This window comes from Monodon monoceros, unplaced genomic scaffold (genome assembly GCF_005190385.1).
Source record: "Monodon monoceros isolate NGI ecotype Baffin Bay Population unplaced genomic scaffold, NGI_Narwhal_1 Super_Scaffold_1, whole genome shotgun sequence".
In the NCBI taxonomy this organism is placed as follows: domain Eukaryota; kingdom Metazoa; phylum Chordata; class Mammalia; order Artiodactyla; family Monodontidae; genus Monodon; species Monodon monoceros.
In genome coordinates, this window is record NW_021703765.1 from 61,963,535 (window position 1) to 61,988,738 (window position 25,204).

The following is a 25,204-nucleotide window of genomic DNA, read 5'->3' on the forward strand; positions in this document are numbered from 1 at the left end:
GATTTGATAACACCCCCACCTCTGCCTTCTCACCAGGGAAACCAAGACTGGGTGGGAATCCGAGACTGGGTGGGAATCCATGCGGGAAGCTCCCCGGAGGAGGAGTCGGCACGCGTGGGGGTTGTCTTTCCACGCTCCCCTGACTCAGGCGTGGTTTGACAGTCCCATCCCGTAGGGTCTGCGCTGGACTTGGAGATCTGAAAGCCCAGCCCCGACTTCCAGCAGGGCTGCTGCGGACACAGACTCCACCTTGTGGAGTCTCAGGGACGTTGAGAGGATTAGCCATCAGCACTGGGCAGCCACAAACACTCACAACCTTGACTGTCACACACTCAAGGTTAAACTCCTGATTAATGTTTGCCAAAGAGAAACCTCAAGCTCCCTTGCTTAAGGATAATAATTAGTGGCTGGGGAGCCCACGCATTGGGGGGCTGACTCCAGCGAGGTGTCCATGGAGGGGGGGCGGCAGGGAGGGAGCGAAGAGGGTATTATCACAGCAGTGGATCATCTCAATAGATGCAGAAAGGCATGCACTTAGCAACTGCTAATATTTTATTTATTGTATTGATATTTTTCCTTAAAAAATGCATGATGTTTTTTAGAAACTTTTACAAGTTCAGGGCAGCAAAAATAAAACAGTATCCCTTCTGGTGTATGTCCTATCACAGTCTTTGCTCAGATGACTTCCTAGGGTCACTTTCAGGTCTATGTTTCTATGACCAAAAATAGCATCTTTGGCAACTGGTTTCGATTTGGCCTTAATCCAACTCCTGGATTCATGAAGGACCTGAGAAGCCCTGAGAAATAAAAGATTAATCCTGCCCGGTGGACCCGGTGGTTCCTCATCTCACAAGGTCCACTGGGCCGGACTAATCTTGTCGCATAGGCCGGGCTGGCCTCTCACGGAATGGATCCCCGGGCTGCAACCCGAGACTGGGTCTCCCACCCGCGTTCCAAGTCACTGGCTCTGCCAGGACGGACGGATGAGAGCTCTCCAGACTTGTGGGTCTGCCTTTTGGCCCTCCTAATCCTGTCCCTCCCCTGGGGGGAAAGGGCGGGGACACCTGTACTGGAGGAGAGTGGGGATGCCTGTGCAGAATCAAGGGCTCGGCCCTCATAGTGCCTGGGGACAGGGGCCTCCCGCAGGCGGGCAGGGGCGCCTGATTGGGGTGAGAGGAGGCCGGGCAGAGGGGCCGGAAGGGGCGGCGGCGGAGGTCCAAAGGGGAGCGCAGCAGTGACGGACTGAGAGTCACTCCGGAGGCGACAGTGGGGGAGGAGACGAGGGGACTAGGGGCCAGGGCCGGGATTTCGTGCGAGTCTGGAGCGCGCTGATCAGAGCCGCCGGCCACGACATGCGAAGGCGGATGCAGGGGCTGGCCGTGGTGACTTCGAACCTGAGCCCCCTTCCGGTCTGCGGAGATGGGCCACAGGCTCGGCCGAGTAAGGAGTCAGTGGCTTTTCACCTTCAGAGCTGCAGAAAGGGAGGGATGGAGGATGAACACGAGCCGCCGTTACAGCCTCGGACTCAGGTGACCCGCTCGCGGGACCCCAGCCCCCCACACCCTTTACGCCCTGTGCGCCTGCGCACGTGTCTTGGCCGCGCGCTCTGGCTAAGGTAAGCTTTGAGCGAGTCTTCGCAAATGCCCACTACGCATGCGCCTCCCTCTTCCACGCCGATCCGCTTTTCGCAAACGTCTGAATTCCGAGACCTGCCGGCCCAGGCTTATCGGATGAGGGATTGCGGACTGGCGTGCACTTGGGAAGGCTCAACGAACGCGTCCAGTGTACAGAAGTATCTGAGTGTGCACAGTGGAGCTAGGTGCTCGGCCCAGACGAACAAGAGCAGGTGTTCACGCGCAGTGTTGGGCTGGGGCGCAGTGTGCGCAGTGCGCACGGGACCTGCGCACCGGCCGCGTCCCAGGCTAGCATCCCTCTGGTCCGCGTATGGGCCGGACACGCCCCCAGCAGCAGCAGCCCCTGGGCACTGCAGTCCTGGCCGCCTCATCCCGTCCTGGGCCTGTTTCCCACCTTCACTTCTCTCCCCAACCTTCATCTCCTCCACGCTGGTTCTAAACTCCGTCCTCCCGTCCTGCTGCACCGAGGGGGCGGGGCAGCGGGAAGAGCAAGCCTATAACGCTGACCACCCCGCCTCAGGGTTTACCCCGCCAACCGGCGCTGATCTGCATGGCGCTTCCCCTCACCTCCTTCAAGTCTTTGTGCGGAGGCCCCTTCTCATGGCGTATTCCCTGACCACCTTTTCCAGACACGCCCCTCTCCCCTTCGCCTTTCTGTCTACGTCGCACAGCTGACTTACTATGTGTTTTCCTTGTTTATTTGTTACTGCCTGTCTTCCCCCGCTGGAATAGTCACGGATTTCGTCTCTTTTGTTCACTACTATATCCCCAGCACCTAGAGCAGTAGATTTATTGCCCACAGTAGGGAGGCAAGAAATCTTTATTCACTGACTTAATTATTATTCACTGACTTAACTCACCACCATAGCTAATGTCTGAATGCTTTTCATGACCAGTCAGAGGACTAGGCAATCTCCCTGCACGATCTCATGGAATGAAGTAAGTTATGCTGTCTCGGAGACCTGCCGGCACCCCTGCCACATGGGCTCAGTTCTCATCAGGCGGTGCGTGACTTGCTGCTTCCTGCTTATCTGCTCTCTTAGCGGAACTCTCACCTCCGGGCAGCCCAGCAGGGTGCTTCCAGTGACTCCAGTGAGACTGAGACAGGACTCCTGGGTTCTCACCTGGCTTCCCCCTATGGCTTCAGGCTTGGGAGGAAGTTACTTAGACCTTGTAGGAACTTGCGGTCCCCCAGGGTGCCTGTCATAGACCTGCCTGCAGACCTGTGGCAAGATCTCTGGCAGGAACCTGCCCTCAGAGCCTCTTCCTCTACCTCCCCACCCCCAGGCCAGGTTCTCACAATACGGTGAAAGCAGGTCTGTCGTTCTCCACCCCACACCCCCGCCCCACTGTATGTGCCTCCCAGCTCAGTTCCTGGCTGGGACAGGCACTTGGTATTTGACTGATGAATGAGTAAGTAGTCTTCAGGTTCTGGAAATTCTTCAGGAAGCCTTTAGCCAAACATCCTTCTGATTTTTTTAAGTATTAAAAAAATAATAAATATGACACAGTGCTTTATATTTGAGGGACAATTTGCCCGAGCAAGAAAGGTAGTATAGAGTTACTAGGAAAAGATCAACAATTTGATTTTTGTATAGTTAACCACTTTGTGAATGTCTCAGAAAATATCTGAGGGAAGCAGTTCACTGCTCTTTGGGAGAGTGGAGAACTGTTAGCGTACACTGGATTTTCAAAAAATTTAACGAGCAGGTTATTTTGTAATTAAAAATTATAAGAGATAAATTATAAACAAGACTGAATCCCCCGAAAAAGATACCAATCTAATGATGGGGCATCAGGGCGCTGAGCTGGGTGCCTTGGGGAGTTCTCCCTCCATCTCTAAGGGTGCTGCATGAGGATGAAAAGCTGCCCTTTGTTGTACCAGGTGTGTGTAGTGCACACACGCATTGGCTGTCCCCCAGCCTGAAGGTAGCCATTATCATCACCAGGGCCAGCGAGGAAGCCACTCAGAGAAGATGAGGGAGGGAGGGCAGAGCTGGCACTGCGACCCAGGCTGCTCTCTGCTGCTCCACGTGCCCCCCAGGCCCCCACACATGTAGGTCCGTGTGGCCCCTCCTCTTAGCCTCCTGGCAGAACAGGCTGGGAGGGAAGAGAGGGAGGCCCAGCCACTCTATTGAGAGAGTTTCACTGGGGCGAGTCACTGTAGCTCAGGGACTCCTGTCCTGCCAGAGGCAGAGCTTCACGCCTGTGGGGCCCCAGCTCAAGGCATTGTCCCCTGAGCCACAGCAGGCATGCCCAGGGGCAGCCCGGCAAGGAGGGCCCGGAATGGCTGTCCATCTCAGGAAAATGCTGTCAGGGGTGAAGGGGCAGTGAGATCCTGGACTCAGAGCAGAAGGCTAGGGGTGCCTCTGCTACCTGCCAGCCATATTAACTAGGCAGCTCCTCTCTGCCTCAGCTTCTTCATCCGCAAAGTGGAGCCGTCATTGCCTGGTTCAGATAGGTTGCAGTGCTGGGTTTGGCGGAGGCTGTAATCAGGCACTCTGTGTCCTCTCCTCTCTCCTCAGTTCCAGGGCAGGGTCCTGCTCCTGACCATCTGTGCGGCTGGCATTGGTGGGACTTTTCAATTTGGCTACAACCTCTCCATCATCAATGCCCCGACTTCGGTATGTACCCTCCATGCGCACCGTCACCATCCCAGTGGGTGCTGGGCCAGGGCCAGCAGCTGCCTGCAGCAGATCTTCAGGCCAGCATCCACTTGGTGGCGCTTTCTCCCACATGTCCACCTCCACTGCGATGCTCCACAGGCCCTGCGGTTTCAAACCCAGCTCTGCATCCTCCCCTGAAACTGGCAAGTTCTCCTGAGTCCCTGATATCAGTAGATGACTCCACCATCCACCCAGTGACTGGGGTCCGCCCTGACTCTTCCCTCCCTCTTGGACACCAAGTCCTTCCTAACTGCCTCTGGCTTCCAGCCATTTCTCCTCGGGTCTCTTCCACAATCCCAGTTCAGACCCCGTCTCTCCTGCCTGTATCACTGGCCTCCCTGCCTTTGACCTCCCCCTTCTAGATCCTCTCAAGTTTGATCAAACCACTCCCCTGCCCAGAAACATTCTGTGGCTCCCCAGTGCCTACAGGAATAAGGACAGACTCATCCATCTGAAGTCCAAGGCCTCCTGGGATCAGAACCTGTCCACCTGTCTTCCACCTTCGTTCCCCCAACTCCGCTATCAAAGCAGGTTAAACGCAGTTCCCCAAATGCACCCAGCCATTCCTTGAAGACTCCTTCTGATGGGAAGCCCTCTCTGCCCCACCTGCAAGAAGGCCTTCAAGAGCCACCCAAATGCCATCACCTCCCTGAAGCCGTCCTTTAGCAGCCCCCACAGCTGGAGTCACCCTCCCTCCCCAGCCCTTGGTCTCAGCCTCCTGCTGGTCTCCTCTCAGTGTCCAAGTCATCTTTGAGTCCCCAGCACCTGACTCTGTCCTGGTCTGTGCCGACGTTCAGTAAATGCCTGTGGAAAGGATGAATCTCTCGGCCCCATTGATAGAAGCCACCTCTATCCCACCTAAGTGAGAAGGGCAAGTGTCCTGTCACATAGCTGTGAAGGAGGTGGGGCTGCAGGAAACAGGTCCCAGGATGGAACTGGGGCTCTCCTATCCCTGCAGGGCATCATCCTCCACCCAGTGCAAGAGAGCAGCTGTCACCAGATTCACTTCCTGTCCTGGACTGGGAACCCCCAAACAGAAGTCCTCCCTGTTAGTTCCAGCAGAAAGGCTGGGGAAGAGTTTGATTGGCTGGTTTAGATCATATGCCCACTAGACCAATCATGTGGTCAGGAGGGTGGAGCACTTTGATTGGCCAGGCCTGGGTCAGGTGACCAACTGTGTAGGGGGTGTAATTGTCAAGGGGAAAGAATTTCCCTCAAAGCATGTTGGTGCTTAGAAGTTGGGGATGGGAGTACATTCTGGGCAGAAACAACTATAGCTGCCCAGTCCCTTAAAAGAGGATGAAATGAAGGGTTTAGAAAGGGGGGTCTGAGCTCCATTCGCTTTTTTATTTGTTTATTCAACAAGCATGCTAGTGTCCACTTCAGTGCAAACTTGCAGGCTGGAGAGGGATCTGCCCACAGCAGGACACTCTGAGGCCTTGCTTCCCATGGGCCATCACTGGCTCCTGCAAATGAGACTTCCTTGGCTTCTGAGGCTTCCCCTACCCCCTTGAATGGTCACCCTTGAGGATTTCAAGCCAAGGTCAGGGGAGGCTGGCCCTGGTCCCAGCTCCCCCAGACAGGTCCTTCCCCCAGAGGGACCTGGCAGGCACCAGGCTAACAGCCATTACCCTGAGCTGGCCTGCTCACCTACACCCCCTGGTCATCCTCACGTCCTCCCTCACGTCCTGTTGGGAGGACTAAGACCGGCCAGACACTGACATTCATCTCTGACCAAGGGGAGGGTATCTGGGTCTTTTGGTCAGGCGTTGCAGCAATCCTGAGGTGCCCCCAGTGAAGGAGCCCTGGGGACAAACACCCCTCCTGCCTCCTCTGTTGCTCTGCTGATGCTCACTGATGGCCAAGTCCATCAGAAAGCTGGTCATGAAGGGAGCCTGCTCATGTGGCCCATGCAGGTGGCTTCCCAGGCCCAAAGTGGGGGAGGGGAGCTGATAGTGGACTCAGAGGGGCACATAGAGACTGGCCAGCTCTGAGCTCCAGGAGACACTGTGTTTGAAAGAGACGGCACAGTGCCCTGCAGTTGGGTGAGTTCGGTCCTGCCCCGAAGGGACTAGGATTGCTGGGGAGACTTGTCTGCTCTGCAGAGGCAGGGCCTGTGGGGAGAAGGCCTGTTGTGGGGAGGGAGCCCCCGCCCCCGGGGGGCTGACTGGCATCTCTGTCCACAGCACATTCAAGAATTCACCAATGAGACGTGGCGGATGCGAACTGGCCGGCCGCTGCCCGACCATCTGGTCCCGCTTGTGTGGTCCCTCATCGTGTCTCTGTACCCCGTGGGGGGCCTTCTGGGAGCGCTGCTTGCTGGCCCCTTGGCCATCACACTGGGGAGGTAAGTGCTTCCCGTGGACCCCCAAATGCCCTTCAATGAGGGGCACCCCGGGTGTGGGCAGGATGCCCGGCAGGCCCAGGCCTGAGTCAACTCCTCACCAGCCTCCCGCTCTGCCTGCAGTTTCACTGGGTGACTCACGTTTCCCAGCAGATGTGGCAGAGGGAAGAGTCCCATGCTGGGAGGGAGGGAGGACCCATGGCTGCCAATACAACACACGTTGTCTGACCGTGAACAGGTGTTTTCTCCCCAGTGCCCCCCTTTGTATCCAACTGATGCAGATCTTGGGTCGCAAACAAGAGAGACAGACTCTGACAGACTCAATGGAAAACTGTGATAACGCAAAGGATACTGGGGCAGCTCATAGGACAAAAGGAAGTGGTCAAAAGCCAGGCCTGGGGAGGGCAGGATGCAAGGCCACCCTAGCCTGGGCTTTCCTCCTGGGAGATGCCTTCAGCACACCAGCTCCAGCCTTGTTCCACCTCCAGCATCTTCACTCGCTCTCAGAATCAAGGGAGACGGGTTGTTCCTGGCCCACCTTGGGTCGCACGCCTACACCCGTGAGACAGCAGGAGAGAAGCAAGGCCGGGCGGGAAAACAAGCGGCTCTCATGGTCCCCCCCTTGGCTGGCCACCCAGCACGTGTCAACACCTTTCACCCATATATTCAGCTCCCCATGTGCCCCTCCTCACGTTAGTTGGTTCAGTCCTTCCTGAGACCACTCAGGGCACTGCCTCGTCACAGCCACCAGGGGCGGCACAACAGAAGTGTCCTCCCTGAGTGCAGAGTTTCCACGTGACAACCAATCTGCCAGCCCTGCCATTAACGTGTTGATATTCTGCACACCACACACTTAATGGTAAACTTAACTGCCCTCAAGACACCTCATGGGAAGAAGAAAGAAGAAAGTGTAGGGGAAACTAATCAAAGAAAAGGAAACTAGTGGATGAATTTAGTTTAAAGCGTATGATCCAGAACATGGAAACATAGGTAGAGGGTCTGCTCCTGGGTTTTGGAGCTGGTCACTCCAAAACCTGCCTCGGGAACGTCCATCCTCAGGTTTTCTGCTCCTGTCTTGTGTCAGCACTTCCACCGGCCTGAGGCTGTTTGCCCATCGGGGTGACCCCAATCTTCATGCTTGAGTGAGCAGGGCAGTCCTGATGGTGTGGGTCCTTTGGCAGGTTCTTACCCTCTGAGGTCATCTACTTCTGAATGACGGGGTTCCTAACGCGATACTGAGTTCCATGGGCACCCATCCTTCCACTTCCACTGATGTAACCTCCTTTGTTGGAAGCAAAATTGCACAGATAACATGTTTGTGTGTTTAGCAGAAGTATCAACGGCAAGTAACAGAAAACCAGGACTCAGCTGGCTAAAACAATAGCCAAACACCCCATTCTGGTGTTTATTCTCCACTAGGGCCTAGTGACCAGCCAGGAGTTATTTCTGATTAAGCGGGTAGTAATTCACTGAAGTAGTGGCTTTACTCCAAAATCCTAGGTCTTGCACTGTGATTCCCCTTGGGGGCACTTTGAGTACCACAATCTCCCAGGTCTAGAGGGTCGAGGGGCGGAGCCTCTGGCAGCTGGTTTGGACCCACTAGGGCATACTCCACTCACAGCTTCCAGGTTTGCAAATCACCCAGTGTAGGTATCAGATCACAACACTCACTGTGGGACAGGCTGCCTCCAAAGTAGAAAGAAGCCATCTGAGATTTGTCCACCCTTCTTAGAGGAAGGGCAGCAAGCCATCCCGCACTTTGGAGGAAATGTGCCCTCGGACGTCAGGAACTCCACTGGTGTGGCGGCTCCCACTCTGTCATGCTTGTACGTTACCATGACGTCGGGTGCACTTGCCGCTTCCTCTTCCCCAGGTCCTCTCAACATAAAGTCATCAAAGCAGCGGGCCAGCAAGATGCCTGAGGCTGGCAGCTCCCCATGGAGCAGGTGTGGCCCAGAGCTGGAGAGCTGCCATGTCCCTAAGGAGGTCGGTAAAGGTGCAGTACTCTCCCTGCCGGGTGGAAGTAAAGTGTTTCTGCTGTCATCTGTGTATGGAAATGCAGCAAAATGCATTCGCCAGATAAATAGCTACAATGGATGTACTGTGTTTTTTTGTTTATTTGTTTTTGGCTGTACTGCGCGGCATTGGCATGCAGAACTTCCCCAACCAGGGATTGAACCCGTGCCCCCTGCATTGGAAGCGTGGAGTCTTAACCACTGGACCACCAGGAAAGTCTTGGAAGTACTGTATTAATTTATACCAGTGAGGAAGCCGTATGTGGCTTATAATTCACAACTGGAGTTACCACAGGATCAAGTTATAATCCACTGTCATTCTCCATTCTGTAGGCCAGGGGATCTGAGCTTTGGCCCATCTTTCACCCCTGTGCTGTTGGTTTGGAGCAGGCCAGCGGCTTCCTGTGGCTCATTTCCTTGTCAGTACATGAGCCATATGACCTCCTGTGGCCTCTCTTGGGTGACCTGCATGACGGCGCCTCTGAGCGCGGTGTCAGGAGCCCAGAGCTGACGCCTCATCGTGTGGAGCTGCTGACATGCCCAGTGCCCCTTCCTGTTTTGCCGTCTGTCCCGTTGAACCAGCCTGGCAGAGACCACCCAGCCATCCTGAAGGCTCTGAACAGTGACTCTGCAATGCACTTGGCTCCCCAGGTGTCCCCTCCCTCACTCCGGAAGCCCCTGTTCTTCCTCCCCAGGGTTTCCTTGAGGCTGAGAAATCAGATGTTAGGCCCTTCGCTTTACAGAGGAGTTTGAGGAGAGCAATGCTCAATCTGTAGGGATAAAGCCGTACGAGTTCTGTCACTTCAAGCCGTGGCGGAGGCAGCAAGGAGAGTAATTTGGGGCATATTGGAGGAGGGGAGTGGGAGTAGGCCCCTGGGGGCATCGCACAAGTGACCCCAGCTACAGTGGCCAGCGTCATTTCTGTTCGTGTAGCTTACACTCCTGACTCAGTCCCCTCATGCACACACAGGTCTGATCAGGGCTGGCTGCAGCTTCAGAGAAGGGTCCCCAGGGGTGGTCCTCAGGACTGAACCCACCTCTCTCGCCTGTGTTTGGCTTCCCCAAGGAAGAAGTCCCTGCTGGTGAATAACATCTTCGTGGTGGCCACAGCGACCCTGTTTGGCTTCAGCCGCAGAGCAGACTCCTTTGAGATGATCATGCTGGGACGGCTGCTCGTGGGCGTCAGCGCAGGTACAGTGTGTGTGTGTGGGGATCCCCTCCTGCCTCTGTTCCTACTCTTTCCTGTATCCTCTTTATTCCCTTCATTCATTGATTTGTTTTCCTTTCATGCCCACCATTATTTTTTTTTTTTTGCAGAATGATTAGATATGATTTATCTTAAAAGGGTCATATAACTAGGTACTTAAAGTGGATCTAGAAAAATGGAAAAGTTGTAAGGGATGGGAGGGCAAACATCCCGAAACTTAAACCAACAGAAGTCCTCTAAGCTGGGAGCTTCCTGGCAGTCAAGATGAAAAGGCATCTAGGATGGGCTCTCTGATCTTCCCTACAGAAGTAGAGTAGCCTGTTAGGGACCCCTCAGGCTCTGGGGCTTGTCACGGGAGGGAGCAGAATTTTGAGCGTGTCCACCTGGGCTTTTAGGGGTGCCCATCAACAATCCCCCTTGACTCCTACTGTTTATACAGCCAGGTGCTGATGTCTTTATTAGTTAGTTATCTATTCCTGTGAAACAAAGTACTCCACAATTTAGTGGCTTAACACCAGCAACATTTATTAACTCATGGTTTCTCTGGGTTAGGAACCAGGAGTGTCTTAGATGGGTGGTCCTGGCTTGGGGCCTCTCAGGAGGCTGTGATCAAGCTGTAAGGCAGGGCTGCAGTCACCTGAGGTTTGGCTGGGGCTGGAGGACCTGCTTCTGAGATGGCGCCCTCGTGTGCTGTTTGCAGGAGGCCTGGGCTCCTCAGCTTATGGGTCTCCCCGTAGGGCTGCTTGAGTGTTCTCACAGCATGGCGGCTGGTTTCCTCCAGAGGAAGTGATGGGAGAGAGGGAGCCCACGTGTGTGCTCAAGGACACAGTCCCAGTGCATTTTATGGCCTAATCTCAGAAGTCATACACCATCAGTTTTGCCACAGTCTACTTAGAAGTGAGTCACTCAGAACAGCCCACATTTCAGGGAAGAGAGACCAGGTCAAACTTTGTGCCCTGAGTACCTGGCACAGAAGGAGTCCCTCCCTAATTGTCTGTAGGAAGAGTGGGTGTACCTCCATGGGAGAGCTTCTGGCAATCGGTGCACCCCCCTTCCTCCCAGCTCCCCCCACCCAGTGCTCAGAGAGAGGCAGGACCTTGTTGAGGGCTGTTTCCTGATCCCACGTCAGGGAGGGATGGAGCAGCATTCCCTGACGTGTTCCCAGGTGGATGGTGCCCCAGTACTGCGGCCTCCTAGCTTCTGCCGGCTGTCACCCTCTGGGGTGGGCAGTGGGGGCGCCATCCAGTTCCATTTTCCCACTGGCTGCCTGGGTGCGAGGTGCGTCCCCAGGGAAGCCAAGATGGGGGAGAACATGCAGTGGTAGTTGACCTGAGAGGTGAGAGCCGGGGCCGCTGGTGGGCATCTGCTCCCTCTGAGCCCCTCACACTCCTCGCGGTGATAGGGCTTCTCTCTCAGAAGTCCTGGGAGTTGACTGGAGTCCTGCTGGCCCTATATCAGGTGGGGAGGAGCCCCTCAGAGCGCTTGGGCTGAGGGAGCAGCACTCGGTGCCTGTAGATGATGGGCTGGTGGTGCCAAGGCCGCGGCGGGGGCGGGCGGGGGTGGGGGGGAGAGGCGGGCCCAAGCGTTGCGGGAGTCCAGCCTGTGGCTGACGGTTGCTGTGCTCATGTCCAGGTGTGAGCATGAACGTCCAGCCCATGTACCTGGGGGAGAGCGCACCCAAGGAGCTCCGAGGGGCTGTGGCCATGACCTCAGCCATCTTCACCGCCCTGGGGATCGTGATGGGTCAGGTTGTTGGACTCAGGTAAGTGCCGCCCCCCCACCCCACGTGCACTGAGAGGTTAGAGGGATGCCAGGGAAAGCCCTTCTTCACCTAAATTTCTCTCCTACCCCCCCAAGTGGATTAAGGCGTTGCTTCCTTGTATGAAGGCGTTGAAACCCTGTCCATGTGTATCTGGCCAGTGTGGTGTCAGTCAGACACACTTGGTGTGAGTCACCCTCTTCTCGCCTCTCTGGATCAGGGAGCAAAGAGGAGAGGGTGCAGGTCTGGGCTTTTAAAGGGAGCATGTCCTGTTTATTCCAGAAAAGGGAGGTGAGGGCAGAGCCCTGTGCCCTGGGAAGAGCCCTGGGGAGAGGAGTTGCCAGGGATGAGGTGGGGCTATGACCCTGTCCTATCGTGGGTTCCTACCTGGGTGTCCAGACCCAGAGCTGGTTGGGAAGAGGCACAGGGTAATGCAGACCCTCTGCCCTCAGGTTGGCCGGTAGGGGACAGAGCTCTGACAAGGAGGCACCTGGCCCAGCCTCTCCTCTGTCTCCCCAGGGAGCTCCTGGGTGGCCCGCAGGCCTGGCCCCTGCTGCTGGCCAGCTGCCTGGTGCCTGGGGTGCTCCAGCTGGCCTCCCTGCCCCTGCTCCCCGAGAGCCCACGCTACCTCCTCATTGACCGTGGAGACTCCGAGGCCTGTCTGGCAGGTGAGTCCCTGACCTCGGGCCCCCAGACCACCCTTGACCATGGGGCACATCTGGCCAGAGCATGTGGGTCCTTATTTCCTGGGTCGCATTTATTCAGGAAAAGCTATCCCTCTCTTTGTGCCTCAATTTCATGATCCATCCATCCCTTCAGAGCTCTTTATCAAGGGGCTGTCCTAAGCGCCAAGGCAGTGGGATGGAACAGACCCAGCCCCTGCCATCTGGGAACCCCCAGGGTGGTGCAGAGAAGGAGCGCCACCTGCCCCCTGCCTGACATGCAAGATGAAGAAACACTGAGTAAGACCTCAAGGGCCCAATGCCAGCTGGGCTGATGGTCTTCCCTGTTAGCTACGGCCACAATAATGATGCCGAAGGAACAATCCCCAAATCTCTGGCTTAAAGCACGCAATCCTTTACTGCGTCTTCTATCATTTACTTGCTGGGCTGTTTGCACGACCCTGCTGGTCTCAGTTGGGCTGGCTCATGGTGTCAGGGTCAGCTGGGGCTGGCCAGCTGGGGCTGGTCTGGGCTGGAGCAGTTCAGCTCTGCTGCACACGCTGCTCCTCGCACTCTTGGTACTGACAGACTAGCCCGGAAGGCAGATCCAACTGCACAAGCACTTTCCAAACCTTTGGTCCCTTCCTGCCCACTAACCTCCCATTAGCCAAGGAGAGTCACGTCACTGAACCCAAAGTCCAGAGATGGGAAAATCCATGGCATCTCCACTCATGTGGCAAGGGGCGAAGACCAGGGCCCACTAATGTATTCTTCCCAGCTTGCCATGGTGGCCACAGTTATTATTCATGTCCCTGCCCTGAGCAGGAACATGCTCAGTGCTATCCGGAAACACCCCCCACCCCCACCAAGTCTCACCCAGTCATGGCATCAGGCTTGAAGTCCAGGGTCTTAAGATCATGTCAAGTCTATATATGCCTTTTCTTGAGCCAAAGACCCAGGAGATAAACAGAAGTCTTCCGCCTCGTGCGCACTCAGCAGACACTGGTGAAAAAATGTTTTTCAAAAAAGAGGCAGCAAGGAGGCAGAAAGCAGTTGCCGATCCACAGCAATGCTGAGTGCCCCTGGGAAAACGGTGCCAGGTTCCCCTGCCCTGGGATGGAGAGTACTCCTGCATGAAGCCCTGGCTCTGCCCCCAGGGAGGGGCTCCCCAGGCCACTGAGAATCTGGGTGTGACGGTGGCACTTTGGAGTCATTTAACTGTAATATGACCGCACAAGACAATTCAGTGTTAAACAGCGATTATGTTATTCAGTGGAGTCCAGGCTGTTACATATAGAATCATAGACTGTCAGGACTAGAAAGGGCCTTAGGGATCATTTTCTTCGGCACCCTCGTGGTACAGATTAGAAATGCCTAAAGGAAGACAGGGACTTAGTCAAGACTCTTCAGCTGTTCGGGTAGATTTAAGATCAGACTTTGAGCCTCCTGACATTATCACCTTCCTTTTCTATCACCTTCCTTGACACCTGAAGAAGGCCCTGGAAAATGTACCTATAGAAAACTGGGGCACAGAAGTCTTTACATTTCAAACCGTCTTGGTGTCTTTTCATCCAGGCCGGCAGAGCTTCTGTCAATACAACTTTCCCCAAAAATGATGTGAACTTTCTGTGCATTTGATTTATGTGCCAGAAAGCCACGCCCACAATTCTTGTCGAGACATGCTTCTCTCTTGCAACCTAATTACTGGAATCTAGGGCATGTCGAGCTGCGGAGGACCAATACCCTTAAGCCTCTGTAATGCCCGTTTTTCCAGCCCAGAGGGTCCATGAGGCACTGCAGGAAGCCATACCCTTGATTTGATCTTTACCCTCAGCCCAGGGCTCACTGGCCTTGCTCTGGATTTAGTCTTTGCTCTCAGGCTGTGATTTAACTTAGGACTCTGCTAGATGGAGAAGCTAGAGATGAAAAACAGATTTCTTTTTCTTTTTTATTTAACTAACCTAGCAAGCTCTGAAATAAGTTAAATTGGATTAAATTGTGTTCCCTCTGAAGGTCTTTTTGAGCTCATTTTCCTTACAATCAGCTCAGAATACTCAGGTAAAGGCAGCTAGTTCATGCTTTCGACACTTGGAGATCTCTTTGCCCAAGTCCAGAAGTTCATTAGACCTGTTTTGTTTCTTGCACGTTACACGGGCTTTCATTCTTCCAATCTCCTCACCGTCCTCTGCCTGGTTAGGAACCAACACTGCATGTCATAGGTCCTAGTTATGGCGTCACCTACTCCCGTACCAGGGGTTTTTTTAGTCCGTTTTTTTTCTTGCTGCCTAACAGTCGCACCTCCGCGGGAGACCAAGGAAGCAATTACTTAGCCCAAGCCTCTGAGTTCTCGGGTTGGCTGATGAAGGTTAGGTCTGGCTGGAGGCTCTGTCACTGGTGTAGGTCAGCTGGGCATTGGCTGATCTAGGACGGTCCCAGCTGGGCCATCTCTGCTTTTTCCTGGGACCAGTGGGCCAGCCCCACCGCAAGTTTTTATGATGATGACAGAAGACCAAATAGAAACCAGCAGGTCTCTTGAGGCTGGATTGGAACACGCGGCACGCCCTCCCACAGCCTAATTCTACGGGCCAGAGCGAGTCGCAGGGCCGAGCCCAGCACCAAGGGGCGGATGTATACATGCCTCTTTAGTGGGAGCAACTGCCAAATCCCATGGCCCAGGGAGGGGTGAACTGAGACTGCAGTGGAGATCTGCCACAATTGTGTCCTGTGTGATGCACCCGCACAACCCCGAGTTTCTAAAGCCCTTTCTGCTCCTTTCTGCTGTGAACTGATCATCCCCATCAGACCAAGGGGACCCTGGGAAGGCGAAAGGAGGTGGGCGTGGGCAGCTCACTGTGGGGGCCACAGAGGGCCTGGGGGAGGGGAGCTCAGCGTCCTCTGCCCTGCCCCCTCCCCCAGCGCTGCAGCGGCTGCGGGGCCCCGCGGACCTGGCCGAGGAGCTGGCCGAGTTGGAGCGGGAGCGCGCCGCCTGCCAGGGCCGGCGCGCGCGGCGCCCGTGGGAGCTGTTCCGGGACCGCGCGCTGCGGAGGCAGGTGGCGAGCCTGGTGGTGCTGGGCGGGGCCCTGGAGCTGTGCGGGAACGACGCGGTGAGCAGTCCGGGCCAGGCCGGGGTTGGGGGGAGAGGGGAGGGGGAAGGGCCGGTGGGGAGGGCCGGTGCGCATCGGCCTCTCGCCCCTCCCCCCCTCCCCTGCGGCAGGTGTACGCCTATGCGTCGGCAGTGTTCAGCCAGGCGCGGATTCCCCTGCAGAAGGTCCAGTACGCCGCCATCGGGACCGGGGGCTGCGAGCTGCTGGCGGCGCTGCTCAGCGTGAGTCTGCCTCCGGGATGACACCTCATCCCCCAGCCCTGCGGCGGACCCTTGGGGGTGCTGGCCCTCGGGGTGCTGATCCTTGGGGTGCTGGCCCTCCGGGGACCGCAGGCCTCAGCGCTAAGCCACTTCCACTTCAGGTCGCTATGTTAAAATACGGCGAGTTAGCAAGCACTTATCGAGCATCTAGTTTGCCGGGCACTCCCACCACCATTTTGAGATGGGGAAACTGAATGAGGTTGAATGACTGAGGTCCTCTGAGAAGTTAATAATGTCTTAATCCACTGAAGCGGTAAATTGCTCTCGCGCCCGCCTCCCCAGCTTCCTCATGAGGCCCCTCCCCACTGCTGGCCCGCAAACCGAGGGGACCGCGACAGTGGCCCACACCAGTCAATCAGTGAGGGCTCCTTTCCTTTGCAGTGTGTGGTGATCGAAAGGGTGGGCCGACGGATGCTGCTGATGGTGGGGTACGGCCTGATGACCTGCTGGGGGACCGTCTTCACAGCGGCCCTGTGCCTGCAGGTAGCTGGGCGTAGATGAGGGTGGGGCATCGGCCCTGTGCCTGCAGGTAGCAGGGCGTGGATGAGGGCCCGGCGGCTGGGCCCCGCCTGACCTCCCCTCACCACCACCCCACCCCCGCCCCTCTGCCGCAGAGCTCCCTCCCCTGGATGCCCTACCTGGCCATGTCCTGCGTCTTTGCCTTCATCCTCAGCTTTGGCATTGGCCCTGGTGAGTGGGAAGAGCTCCTGCCTTTGGGCCTGGCTGAAGGAGCACGGATGTCTGGGTGAAGGATGCTTGGGTGTGCCCTCCCCCCACTGTACAGGCTTCTGGGAGGGAATGGCTGGAGGAGCGGTGGAAGGGCCCCACTTTCTTGTCTGGGGCAAGGTGGGGGGAAGGCCGGCCAGGGAGCCCTGGCTGGCAGCCTCCTGTCCCCACTCCTCCTTCCAGCTGGAGTGACCGGGATCCTGGCCACAGAGCTGTTTGACCAGATGGCCCGGCCTGCTGCCTACATGGTCTGCGGGACGCTCATGTGGACCATGCTCTTCCTAGTCGGGCTGGGGTTCCCCTTCATCATGGTACGCCTGCCCGCCCCTCCCTCCCGGGGGCCCTTTCGTAGGTTTTGTCCTTGTCAGCATGAGGACCCCAGGGGAGGCTCCATCCAGGAGGCGTGAGACTGAAGGGGATGGGGCTTATCTGAGCCAAGAGGGTCGAGTCCCTCATCAGGACCTGTGGTGGGGCCTTCCATGTGGGGGCCGAATGGGCCACACCAGATCTTGGGTCTCTTAACCCACAGGAGGGCTTGTCCCACTTCCTCTATGTTCCTTTCCTCTGTGTCTGTGTCTGTGGGGCCGTCTACACTGGCTTCTTCCTCCCTGAGACCAGAGGCAAGAGCTTCGTGGACATCTCAGAGGAATTGCACAGACTCAACTTCCCTGGGGTGGAGCCAGGGCCCCGCGTGGACAGGCGGGAGGTCATCCGGTCCACAGAACTCTAGCTCAGCACGTTTGGCTGGGGCCCAGCCGGCCGCTGCTCTTCCCTCGGGCCCTCTCCATTCACCAGCCCTGCATCCCCTTGTTTAATGGGTGTTTGTTGAGCACCTACTGTGTGCAGGCCTGGTGTTTAGCCATCAGTGGTGAGCTGGACAGATGGGGTCTGGGACCTCTCGGTGCTCCCTGTCTGGAGGCAGTTAACAGGAAACCAATAAAAACACAATTACAAAGTTGGGTGGACTTCCCTGGCAGTCCAGTGGTTAAGACTTCGCCTTCCAATTCAGGGGGTGCGTGTTTGATCCCTGCATGGGGAGCTAAGATCCCACATGCCTCGCAGCCAAAAAATCAAAACATGAAACAGAATAAATATTGTAACAAATTTTTAAAATTTTATTTATTTATTTATTTTTGGCTGCATTGGGTCTTCATTGTGGCGAGCAGGCTAGCGGTTCTAGCTGCGGTGAGCGGGGGCTACTCTTCATTGTGGTGCGTGGGCTTGTCATTGCGTTGGCTTCTCCTTGCGGAGCACAGGCTGTAGGCGCGCGGGCTTCAGTAGTTGTGGCATGTGGGCTCAGCAGTTGTGGCTCACGGGCTCTAGAGCGCAGGCTCAGTAGTTGTGGCGCATGGGCTCAGCTGCTCTGCGGCATATGGGATCCTCCTGGACCAGGGCTCAAACCCGTGTCCCCTGCATTGGCAGGCAGATTCTTAACCACTGCACCACCAGGAAAGCCCTATTGTAACAAATTCAATAAAGACTTTAAAAAAGGTCTACATCAAAAAAATCTTAAAACAAAACAAAACAAACAAACTTGGGGAAATGAAGTGGAAGAAAATACAGCTTCTGAAGGGTGTGTATACCAAGGGGTGTTTGAGTGGGGAGTGGTCAGGGAAGGATTTTCTGAGGAATTGATTGCTAAAAATCAATTTTATTGAGGTATAATTTACATACAATAAAATGTATCCATATTAAGTTTACGTTTGATAAGTTTTGACAGGTGTACATATCCATGAACCACCACCACCATCAAGGTAGACCGGTCACATCATCTCCAAAGTTCCATTGTGCCCCTTTGCAATCAATACCCTGCCCGACCCCAGGCCCTAGGCAACCGCAGACCTGCCTTCTGTCACTATTGGTCAGATTTCTTTTTCAGAATTTGATATAATTTCATACCACATGTATGCATTTGTGTCTGGCTTTGCTCCAGATAAAGTTTTTGAGGTTCACGCGTGTTGCTGCATGTATTAGCATATATCCCTTTGTATGGCTGAATAGTATTCCACTGTATGGATATACCATCATTTGTTAACCCATTTCCCTGCAGGTGGACATTTGGCTGTTTCTAATTGGTTGTTGTTTTTTTAAAAAATAAATTTATTTATTTTATTTATTTATCTTTGGCTGCATTAGGCCTTCGTTACTGCACACAGGCTTTCTCTAGTTTCAACAAGTGGGGGCTACTTTTTGCCGTGGTGCGCGGACTTCTCATTGCGGCAGCTTCTCCTGTTGTGGAGCACGGGCTCTAGGCATGCGGGCTTCAGTAGTTGTGGTACGCGGGCTCTAGAGCGCAGGCTCAGTAGTTGTGGCGCACGGGCTTAGCTGTTCCACGGCATGTGGGATCTTTCCAGACCAGGGCTCAAACCCACGTCCTCTGCATTGGCAGGTGGATTCTTAACCACTGAGCCACCAGGGAAGCCCTGTTTCTAATTGTTGGCCATGATGAATAAAACTGTTATGAACATTCCTGCACAAGTTGTGTAGATGTATGCTTTCATTTCTTTGGGGTAAATGAATTGCTGAGTTTAATAATGAATGTATCACTTTGTTATAAAGCAGAAACTAACACACCATTGTAAAGCAATTATACTCCAATAAAGATGTTAAAAAAAAATAATGAATGTATGCTTAACCGTAGCAGAAACTGTTTTCCAAAGTGCATATACTGTTTTACATTGCCGCTAGCAATTGATGAGACTTCTGGATGTTCCAAATCCTCGTCAGCATTTGGCACTGTCACTCTTCTTAATCTAGCCATTCCACTGAGTGTGTAGTGGCGTCTTGTGCTTTTATTGAGGTATTTCCCTGATGGCTAATAATGCTGAGCATCTCTTCGTGTGCTAATATGACCATTCACGTATCTTCTTTTGTGAAGACTCTGTTCAAGTCTTTTGCCCACATTTTTAAAAGAAGATTGTTTTTTAGAGTAGTTTTAATTTCACAGCAAAATTGAGAGAAAAGTACAGAGATTTCCCATATGCCCCCTGTCCCACACATGCACAGCCTCCTATTATCAACGTCCCCCACCAGAGCGGGACGTTTGTTACAATCCACGACCCTACATTGACACGTCATTATCACACCCAAAGTCCACGGTTTACATTAGGGTTCACTCCTGTAGTTTTACATGCTGTGGGTTTGGACAAATGTATGACGACATGTATCCACCATGATAGTATCATGCAGAGTATTTTCCCTGTCCTAAAAATCCTCTCTGTTCTACATGGTCATCCCTTTCCTGCCCCTGCCCAGCGCCTGGTGACCACTTATCTTTCTATGGTCTCTACAATTTTGTTTTCTCCAGAATGTCATATAGTTGGAATCATAGAGTATGTAGCCTTTTCAGATTGGCTTCTTTCACTTAGTAATATGCATTTAAGTTTCTTCCATGTCTTTTCATTGCTTAATAGTTCTTTTTGCACTGAGTAAAATTCCATTGTCTGAATGTCCCAAAGTTTATTCACCTACTGAAGGACATTTTGGTTGCTTTTGGCAATCATGAATGAAGCTGCTATATACATCCATGTGCAGGTTTTTGTGTGGACATACATTTTCACCTCCTTTGGGTAAATACCAAGAAGCATGATTGCTGGAACGTAGGGTAAGGGTATGTTTAGTTTTGTAAGAACCTGCCAAACTCTCTTCCAAAGTGGCTATACCATTTTAATTCCCATCAGCACTGAATGAGAGTTCCTGTTGCTCCACATCCTCACCAACATTTGGTGTTGTCAGTGATTTTGGCCATTCTAATAAGTGTGTGGTGGTATTTTGTTGTAATTTGCACTTCCCAGATGACAAACATGGAACATCTTTTTGTATGCTAATTTGCCATCTGTATATATCTTCTTTGGTGAGTGTCTGTTAAAAGTGTTTTGGGACTTCCCTGGTGGTGCAGTGGTTAAGAATCCACCTGCCAATGCTGGGGACACGGGTTCGAGCCCTGGTCCGGGAAGATCCCACATGCTGTGGAGCAACTAAGCCCGTGTGCCACAACTACTGAGCCTGAGCTCTAGAACCTGCAAGCCACTGAGCCCGCGTGCCACAACTACTGCAGCCTGTGTGCCTAGAGCCTGTGCTCGGCAGCAAAGAGAAGCCACCTCAATGAGAAGCCCGCACACTGCAACAAAGAGTAGCCCTCGCTTGCCGCAAATAGAGAAAGCCCGTGCACAGCAACGAAGACCCAACGCAGCCAATAAATAAATAAATTAATTAAAAAAAAAAACTGTTTGGCTGTTTTTAAAAATCACGTTGTTTGTTTTCTTATTGTTGAGTTTTAAGCGTTCTTTATATATTTTGGATAACAGTCTTTGACCAGATGCATCTTTTGCAGATATTTTCTCCCAGTCTGTGGTTTGCCTTTTCATTTTCTTGACAGTGCCTTCCACACAGCGGACGTTTTTATTATTTATTTATAAAATGTATATATATTTTTTAATAAATTTATTTATTTAATTTATTTTTGGTTGCATGGGGTCTTCGTTGCTGCATGCAGGCTTCCTCTAGTTGTGGCGAGCGGGGGCTACTCTTTGTTGCGGTGCACAGGCTTCTCATTGAGATGGCTTCTTTTGTTGTGGACCACGGGCTCTAGGCACGTGGGCTTCAGTAGTTGTGGCTCGCGGGCTCTAGAGCGCAGGCTCAGTAGTTGTGGCACACGGGCTTAGTTGCCCCATGGCATCTGGGATCCTCCTGGACCAGGGCTCGAACCCGTGTCCCCAGCATTGGCAGGTGGATTCTTAACCACTGCGCCACCAGGGAAGTCCCTGTATATATATTTTAAAGTCTTTCCTTTTTAAATTAATTTATTTTATTTTATTTATTTTTGGCTGCACGGGGTCTTTGTTGCTGTGTGGGTTATGTTTCGGTTTCTTGGCCTGGAGGCATGTGCGATCTTAGTTCCTGGACCAGAGATGGAACCCGCACCCCCTGCATTGTAAGGCGAAGTCTCAACCACTGGACCACCAGGGAAGTCCCCAGATGTTTTTAATTTTAAAGAAGTTCAGCTTATGAATTCTTTCATGGATTGTGTTGTATCTAAAAACTGATCACCACATCCACAGTCATCTAGTGTCCACCATTTTTTTTTTTAAGCTGCGCTGCGTGGCTTGCAGGATCTCAGTTTCCTGACCAGGGATTGAACCTGGGCCCAGTGAAAGCGCCGAGTCCCAACCACTGGACCACCAGGGAATTCCCTTATTCATTTACTTTTAATGATGTCCAGTGGTGCCGGCACTGTTTGTTGAAAAGACCATCTTTTCCCCATTGGACTACCTTGGCACTTAGGTCAAAAAAACAATTGATCATTGTTGTATCATAAAGAAGTTGTCTGGCTTTCAGTAGGAAGCAGTAACCACCAAATCAGCAGGAGCGGCAAGCAGTAGTTTCTCTGGAGAGCAAGAACTCTTTGAGTCGGGGTCAGGAGAGGTCTTATGGAGAAGTCACCTGGAGCTGGCTTCCTGAGGACAGGCCCAGCTGGGGTTCCTGTGGAGGCAGGAGTGTTGAAGGATGGGACTGAAGGCCTGTGGGTCCGGTAAATGCGGAGCTTTCTGGAAGGCAGGTGTCAGCACTCTGGGAGCCCTCTGTGGGTTCTCCCAGCTTCTCTCTGCCACCTGCCCCATCTCCACCTCTGCTGACCCGCCTCCCCAGCTGCCCCCCCCACCCTCGGCACCAGTGGCCACCCTGGCCGCTACTGGCCCCTGGTGAAGATTAGTGAGAAAGGATCCATCCCTCGAAATCCCGTGGTGCACAGGCTGTGAGCAGGGCAGGTGTCAGGCTGTGTCCCAGGTCTGGGACTGCACTGGTCACACTTAGGTGCCCTGGTCCCCAGCACAGACCATAGTGATGCCCCCAGCCGGGCCTAGCCCTTGGGCCGTGTCCCACTTGCTGTCCACCCAGCCAAATTGGCTCTGAGAGTGTGGGGTGGGCGTTGCAAGTCCTTGTTGCCCAGGGAACCCCTCAGCAGGGCAAGGAAACAGGGACAGGGCCCCGCAGACAGGAGAGGCCGTGCCAGGAGAGGTGGGGGAGACGCAGCTTGGCCTCAGGTTTGATGGGATGGGGGAGGGGCGGGGGTGGGGAAGGACCTGGCCACCAGGGAGGGAAAGCACAGTCGCCCACACTGCCCAGTGCCACCATTAGGGTCAGGCCTGTTAGTCCGTTTTCTGCTCCAGGCCACTTGATGACAAAGCAATAAGATCGGGTAGCTTTTACTGAGCACATACTGAATGCAGGCACTTCGTGCTTGTCCTTAATCTCGTTAAATCTTCACACAAATCTATGGAAAAAGAATTCCCCCATTTTGAAATTTTGCAGCTGAGGCTCAGAGAGTTTAAGAGGCTCAGCCCAGATCACCCTCTCTGAACCATGTCTCATCCTGTGGGGGAGAGCTGGCCATGACCGCTAGCGCCCCAACAAGCCTGGGCCCTGCTTTTGCAGTGTGGTGCTCTCCTGGCAGACACCCCTCTTAAAATCCTGTACCTTCAGCTACAGCTCGGGGGGCAGTCTCCAACAGGGATGATGATCCCCCAGGTCTTCTTCCGCTGTGACTGGAGGGGGAGGGTGTTTCCTTTGCTTGTCTTTGCTGCAACTTTTACCAGATTCAGCGAACAAGGGCACAGGGACTGGTGCGTGGGGGACAGTCAGGGGCTCAAGGCTGGCTGGGTTCTTGCTGTGAGTGATGAACCGCGAGTGCCTGGGGGAGGGATGGCAAGGGGAATGAAGCTGGCGAAGGGGCTGTGGGAGCCGGTGGTCAGGTGGACCGTCCGTGGACGTGGACCGATGGCCAGGTCCGTGTCAGGGAGAGGCAGCAAGAGGACAACAGTAGCCCTGCATCATGGAGTCAGCAGGCCCTCCCCCTCCCCATGCACCCCTTCCAGCGTGGGTGACTTGCGTCCTGCCCACAGAGATGTTCAACTAGGGTGGGGGGCACGGCTGCCAGCTTTAGGGGCCTGCCGGGTGCTCGTATGGGCCGTATTCCTCCTCATCCAGCTGGCGTTTCCCTACATCCTGAGGTTTCCTTCCCACCCCCTCTCTGCCCAGCAGCCCTCAACTGTGGGGTGTGGCCCTCAAGAAGTCCTCTGTACCAGCCAGGAGCTGCCCTGGGGCTGCAAACGTCAGAAACCCTGACCAGTGGTGCTTCAAGCAGAGAGGGGCTTACTTTTCTCCTGTAATGTAAAGGCAGCTGAAGGGGCGGGGCAGAGCCGCCAGAGCCCCAGGCTCCTCAGGGTTGCCACTCCCCCTCCTTTGCCTGTGTTTTTCCAGCTCGGGGTTGCCTGGCAGCTGCTGCACGTCTGGCAGTCCTGTCCAGGTTCCAGGACGGGGTAGGAGGAAGGGCGTAGGGTAGAGCCTCCATCTGCAGGCAGCTGCTTCCCTGTGGACCCTGCACATCACATGGGCCGCAGCTACCTCCGGTGGCCATGCCTGGTTGCCAGTGGCTCTGGGGCGGTGAAGGTTCTAAGGAAACAGAACCGGGATGCTGTCAGTGAGGAGGGAGGGGGAGAGGATTTTTGGGGCCAAGGGCTCCTGGTGCGTGTGCGCTGTTGTTCAGCAGGTGATGATAGAGCCCCTGGGGATGCCGGGGGTGTTACTGTCCTATTGCCCCTAGAACAAATTACCACAAATCGAGCAGCTTAAAACAACACGTTTATTATCTCAGTTTCTGTGGGTCACAATCTAGTACAAAGTGACTGGTCTTCTTCTTCAGGTCTCACGGCCGAAGTCAAGGCGTCTCCAGGTCAAATAGGGAGGAACCCACTTCTGAGCTCATTCAAGCTGCTGGCAGAATTCAGTTCCTTGCAGCTGAACGACTGAGGCCCCTTCATCTTCAAAGCCAGTAACGGCACATCTGAGTCCTTCTGCTTCGAGGCTCTCTGACCGCCCCTCCTGCTGCATCTCTTACTTGAGCTGGAGAAAATTCTCTGCTTTTAAGGGCTCATGTGATTACGTTGGCCCCACCCAGATAATCCATGATAACCTCCCTACTGTAAAGTCTGTAGCCCTAATTACATCTACAAAGTGCCTTTTGCCAAGTAAGGTAACATATTCACAGGTTCCAGGGAATCGGGTGTGGTTGTCTTTGGAGGCCCTCCGCCTGCTACCTAGTAATGGGTCAGAAGGTAGGCCACAGCAATGTCCCCCACCTCATGCAGCCCAGAAAGGAAGCAGTAACTCACAAACAGATATGGTGACGGCCTTGAAGTAGAGGACCTGACGGAGCCAGGAGCTCTGGGGCTTTCCTGACGAACTGAGCGACAGCGTTCCAGGACCAACGCCCAAGCCAGGAGCCAGAAGCCAGGAGCACAGGCCCCGAACAGTGGCTCACCTACACAGTGTCGCAGGTTACTTGCTGGCAAGGCTTCAATGTGTCACCCACTTCCACTATCAGAGAACCGCCAACCAGGTGCTGGCTCCTGAATCTTCTGGCTGGAGTCACTTGGGTCAGTTCTGTTCACATTTCACTGGGCAAGTCACATGGCCAGATCTGCTGCCAGTGGGTGGGGAGACAGACCCCTCCCCCAGGCAGGCCAGGCCAGGCCAAAGGTGGTGCCAGCTAACTTAGACTAAGGCGGGGTGGGGGCCGGAGAAGTGAGGATAAAGGGACAGTGGATGGAGGCACATTTCACTGGCAGGCGATCAGGGATGGGAGAATAGTCATGCACTTGGATTTGGACACAGGTAGCAGGACATGCGGAGTTGGCTGCTGGGGCTCGGAGGAGCACCCCGGGCTGCAGACAATGCATGGGGTGCATCAGTGGTAACAGAGCCCTGGGCACAGGAAGTCTGCTGGGGTGTGGGAGTGGGGAGGGATATGACCTGGGGCCCACCTGGAGGG

At 54.3% G+C, this 25,204-nt stretch overlaps 1 protein-coding gene across 4 annotated transcripts; it reads left to right on the plus strand.

Annotated features, from left to right (window-relative positions):
* The first annotated feature begins 1,294 nt into the window (after window positions 1-1,294).
* SLC2A11 (solute carrier family 2 member 11) lies at window positions 1,295-24,819 on the plus strand. 4 transcript variants are annotated; one of them, XM_029216432.1, is made up of 12 exons: window positions 1,295-1,529; window positions 4,160-4,258; window positions 6,487-6,647; window positions 9,726-9,850; window positions 11,499-11,628; window positions 12,145-12,293; window positions 15,204-15,391; window positions 15,502-15,612; window positions 16,033-16,134; window positions 16,266-16,341; window positions 16,561-16,688; window positions 24,077-24,819. In XM_029216432.1, exons 1-12 carry the CDS (start codon window positions 1,353-1,355, stop codon window positions 24,113-24,115), a joined length of 1,485 nt encoding a protein of 494 aa, XP_029072265.1. In that variant the 5' UTR covers window positions 1,295-1,352; the 3' UTR covers window positions 24,116-24,819. The 4 variants fall into 4 exon arrangements, with proteins under 4 accessions (XP_029072265.1, XP_029072246.1, XP_029072256.1 ...); XM_029216413.1 differs by lacking the exon at window positions 24,077-24,819 and adding an exon at window positions 16,907-17,403; XM_029216423.1 differs by lacking the exon at window positions 24,077-24,819 and adding an exon at window positions 16,991-17,324.
* The last annotated feature ends 385 nt before the right edge of the window (window positions 24,820-25,204 follow it).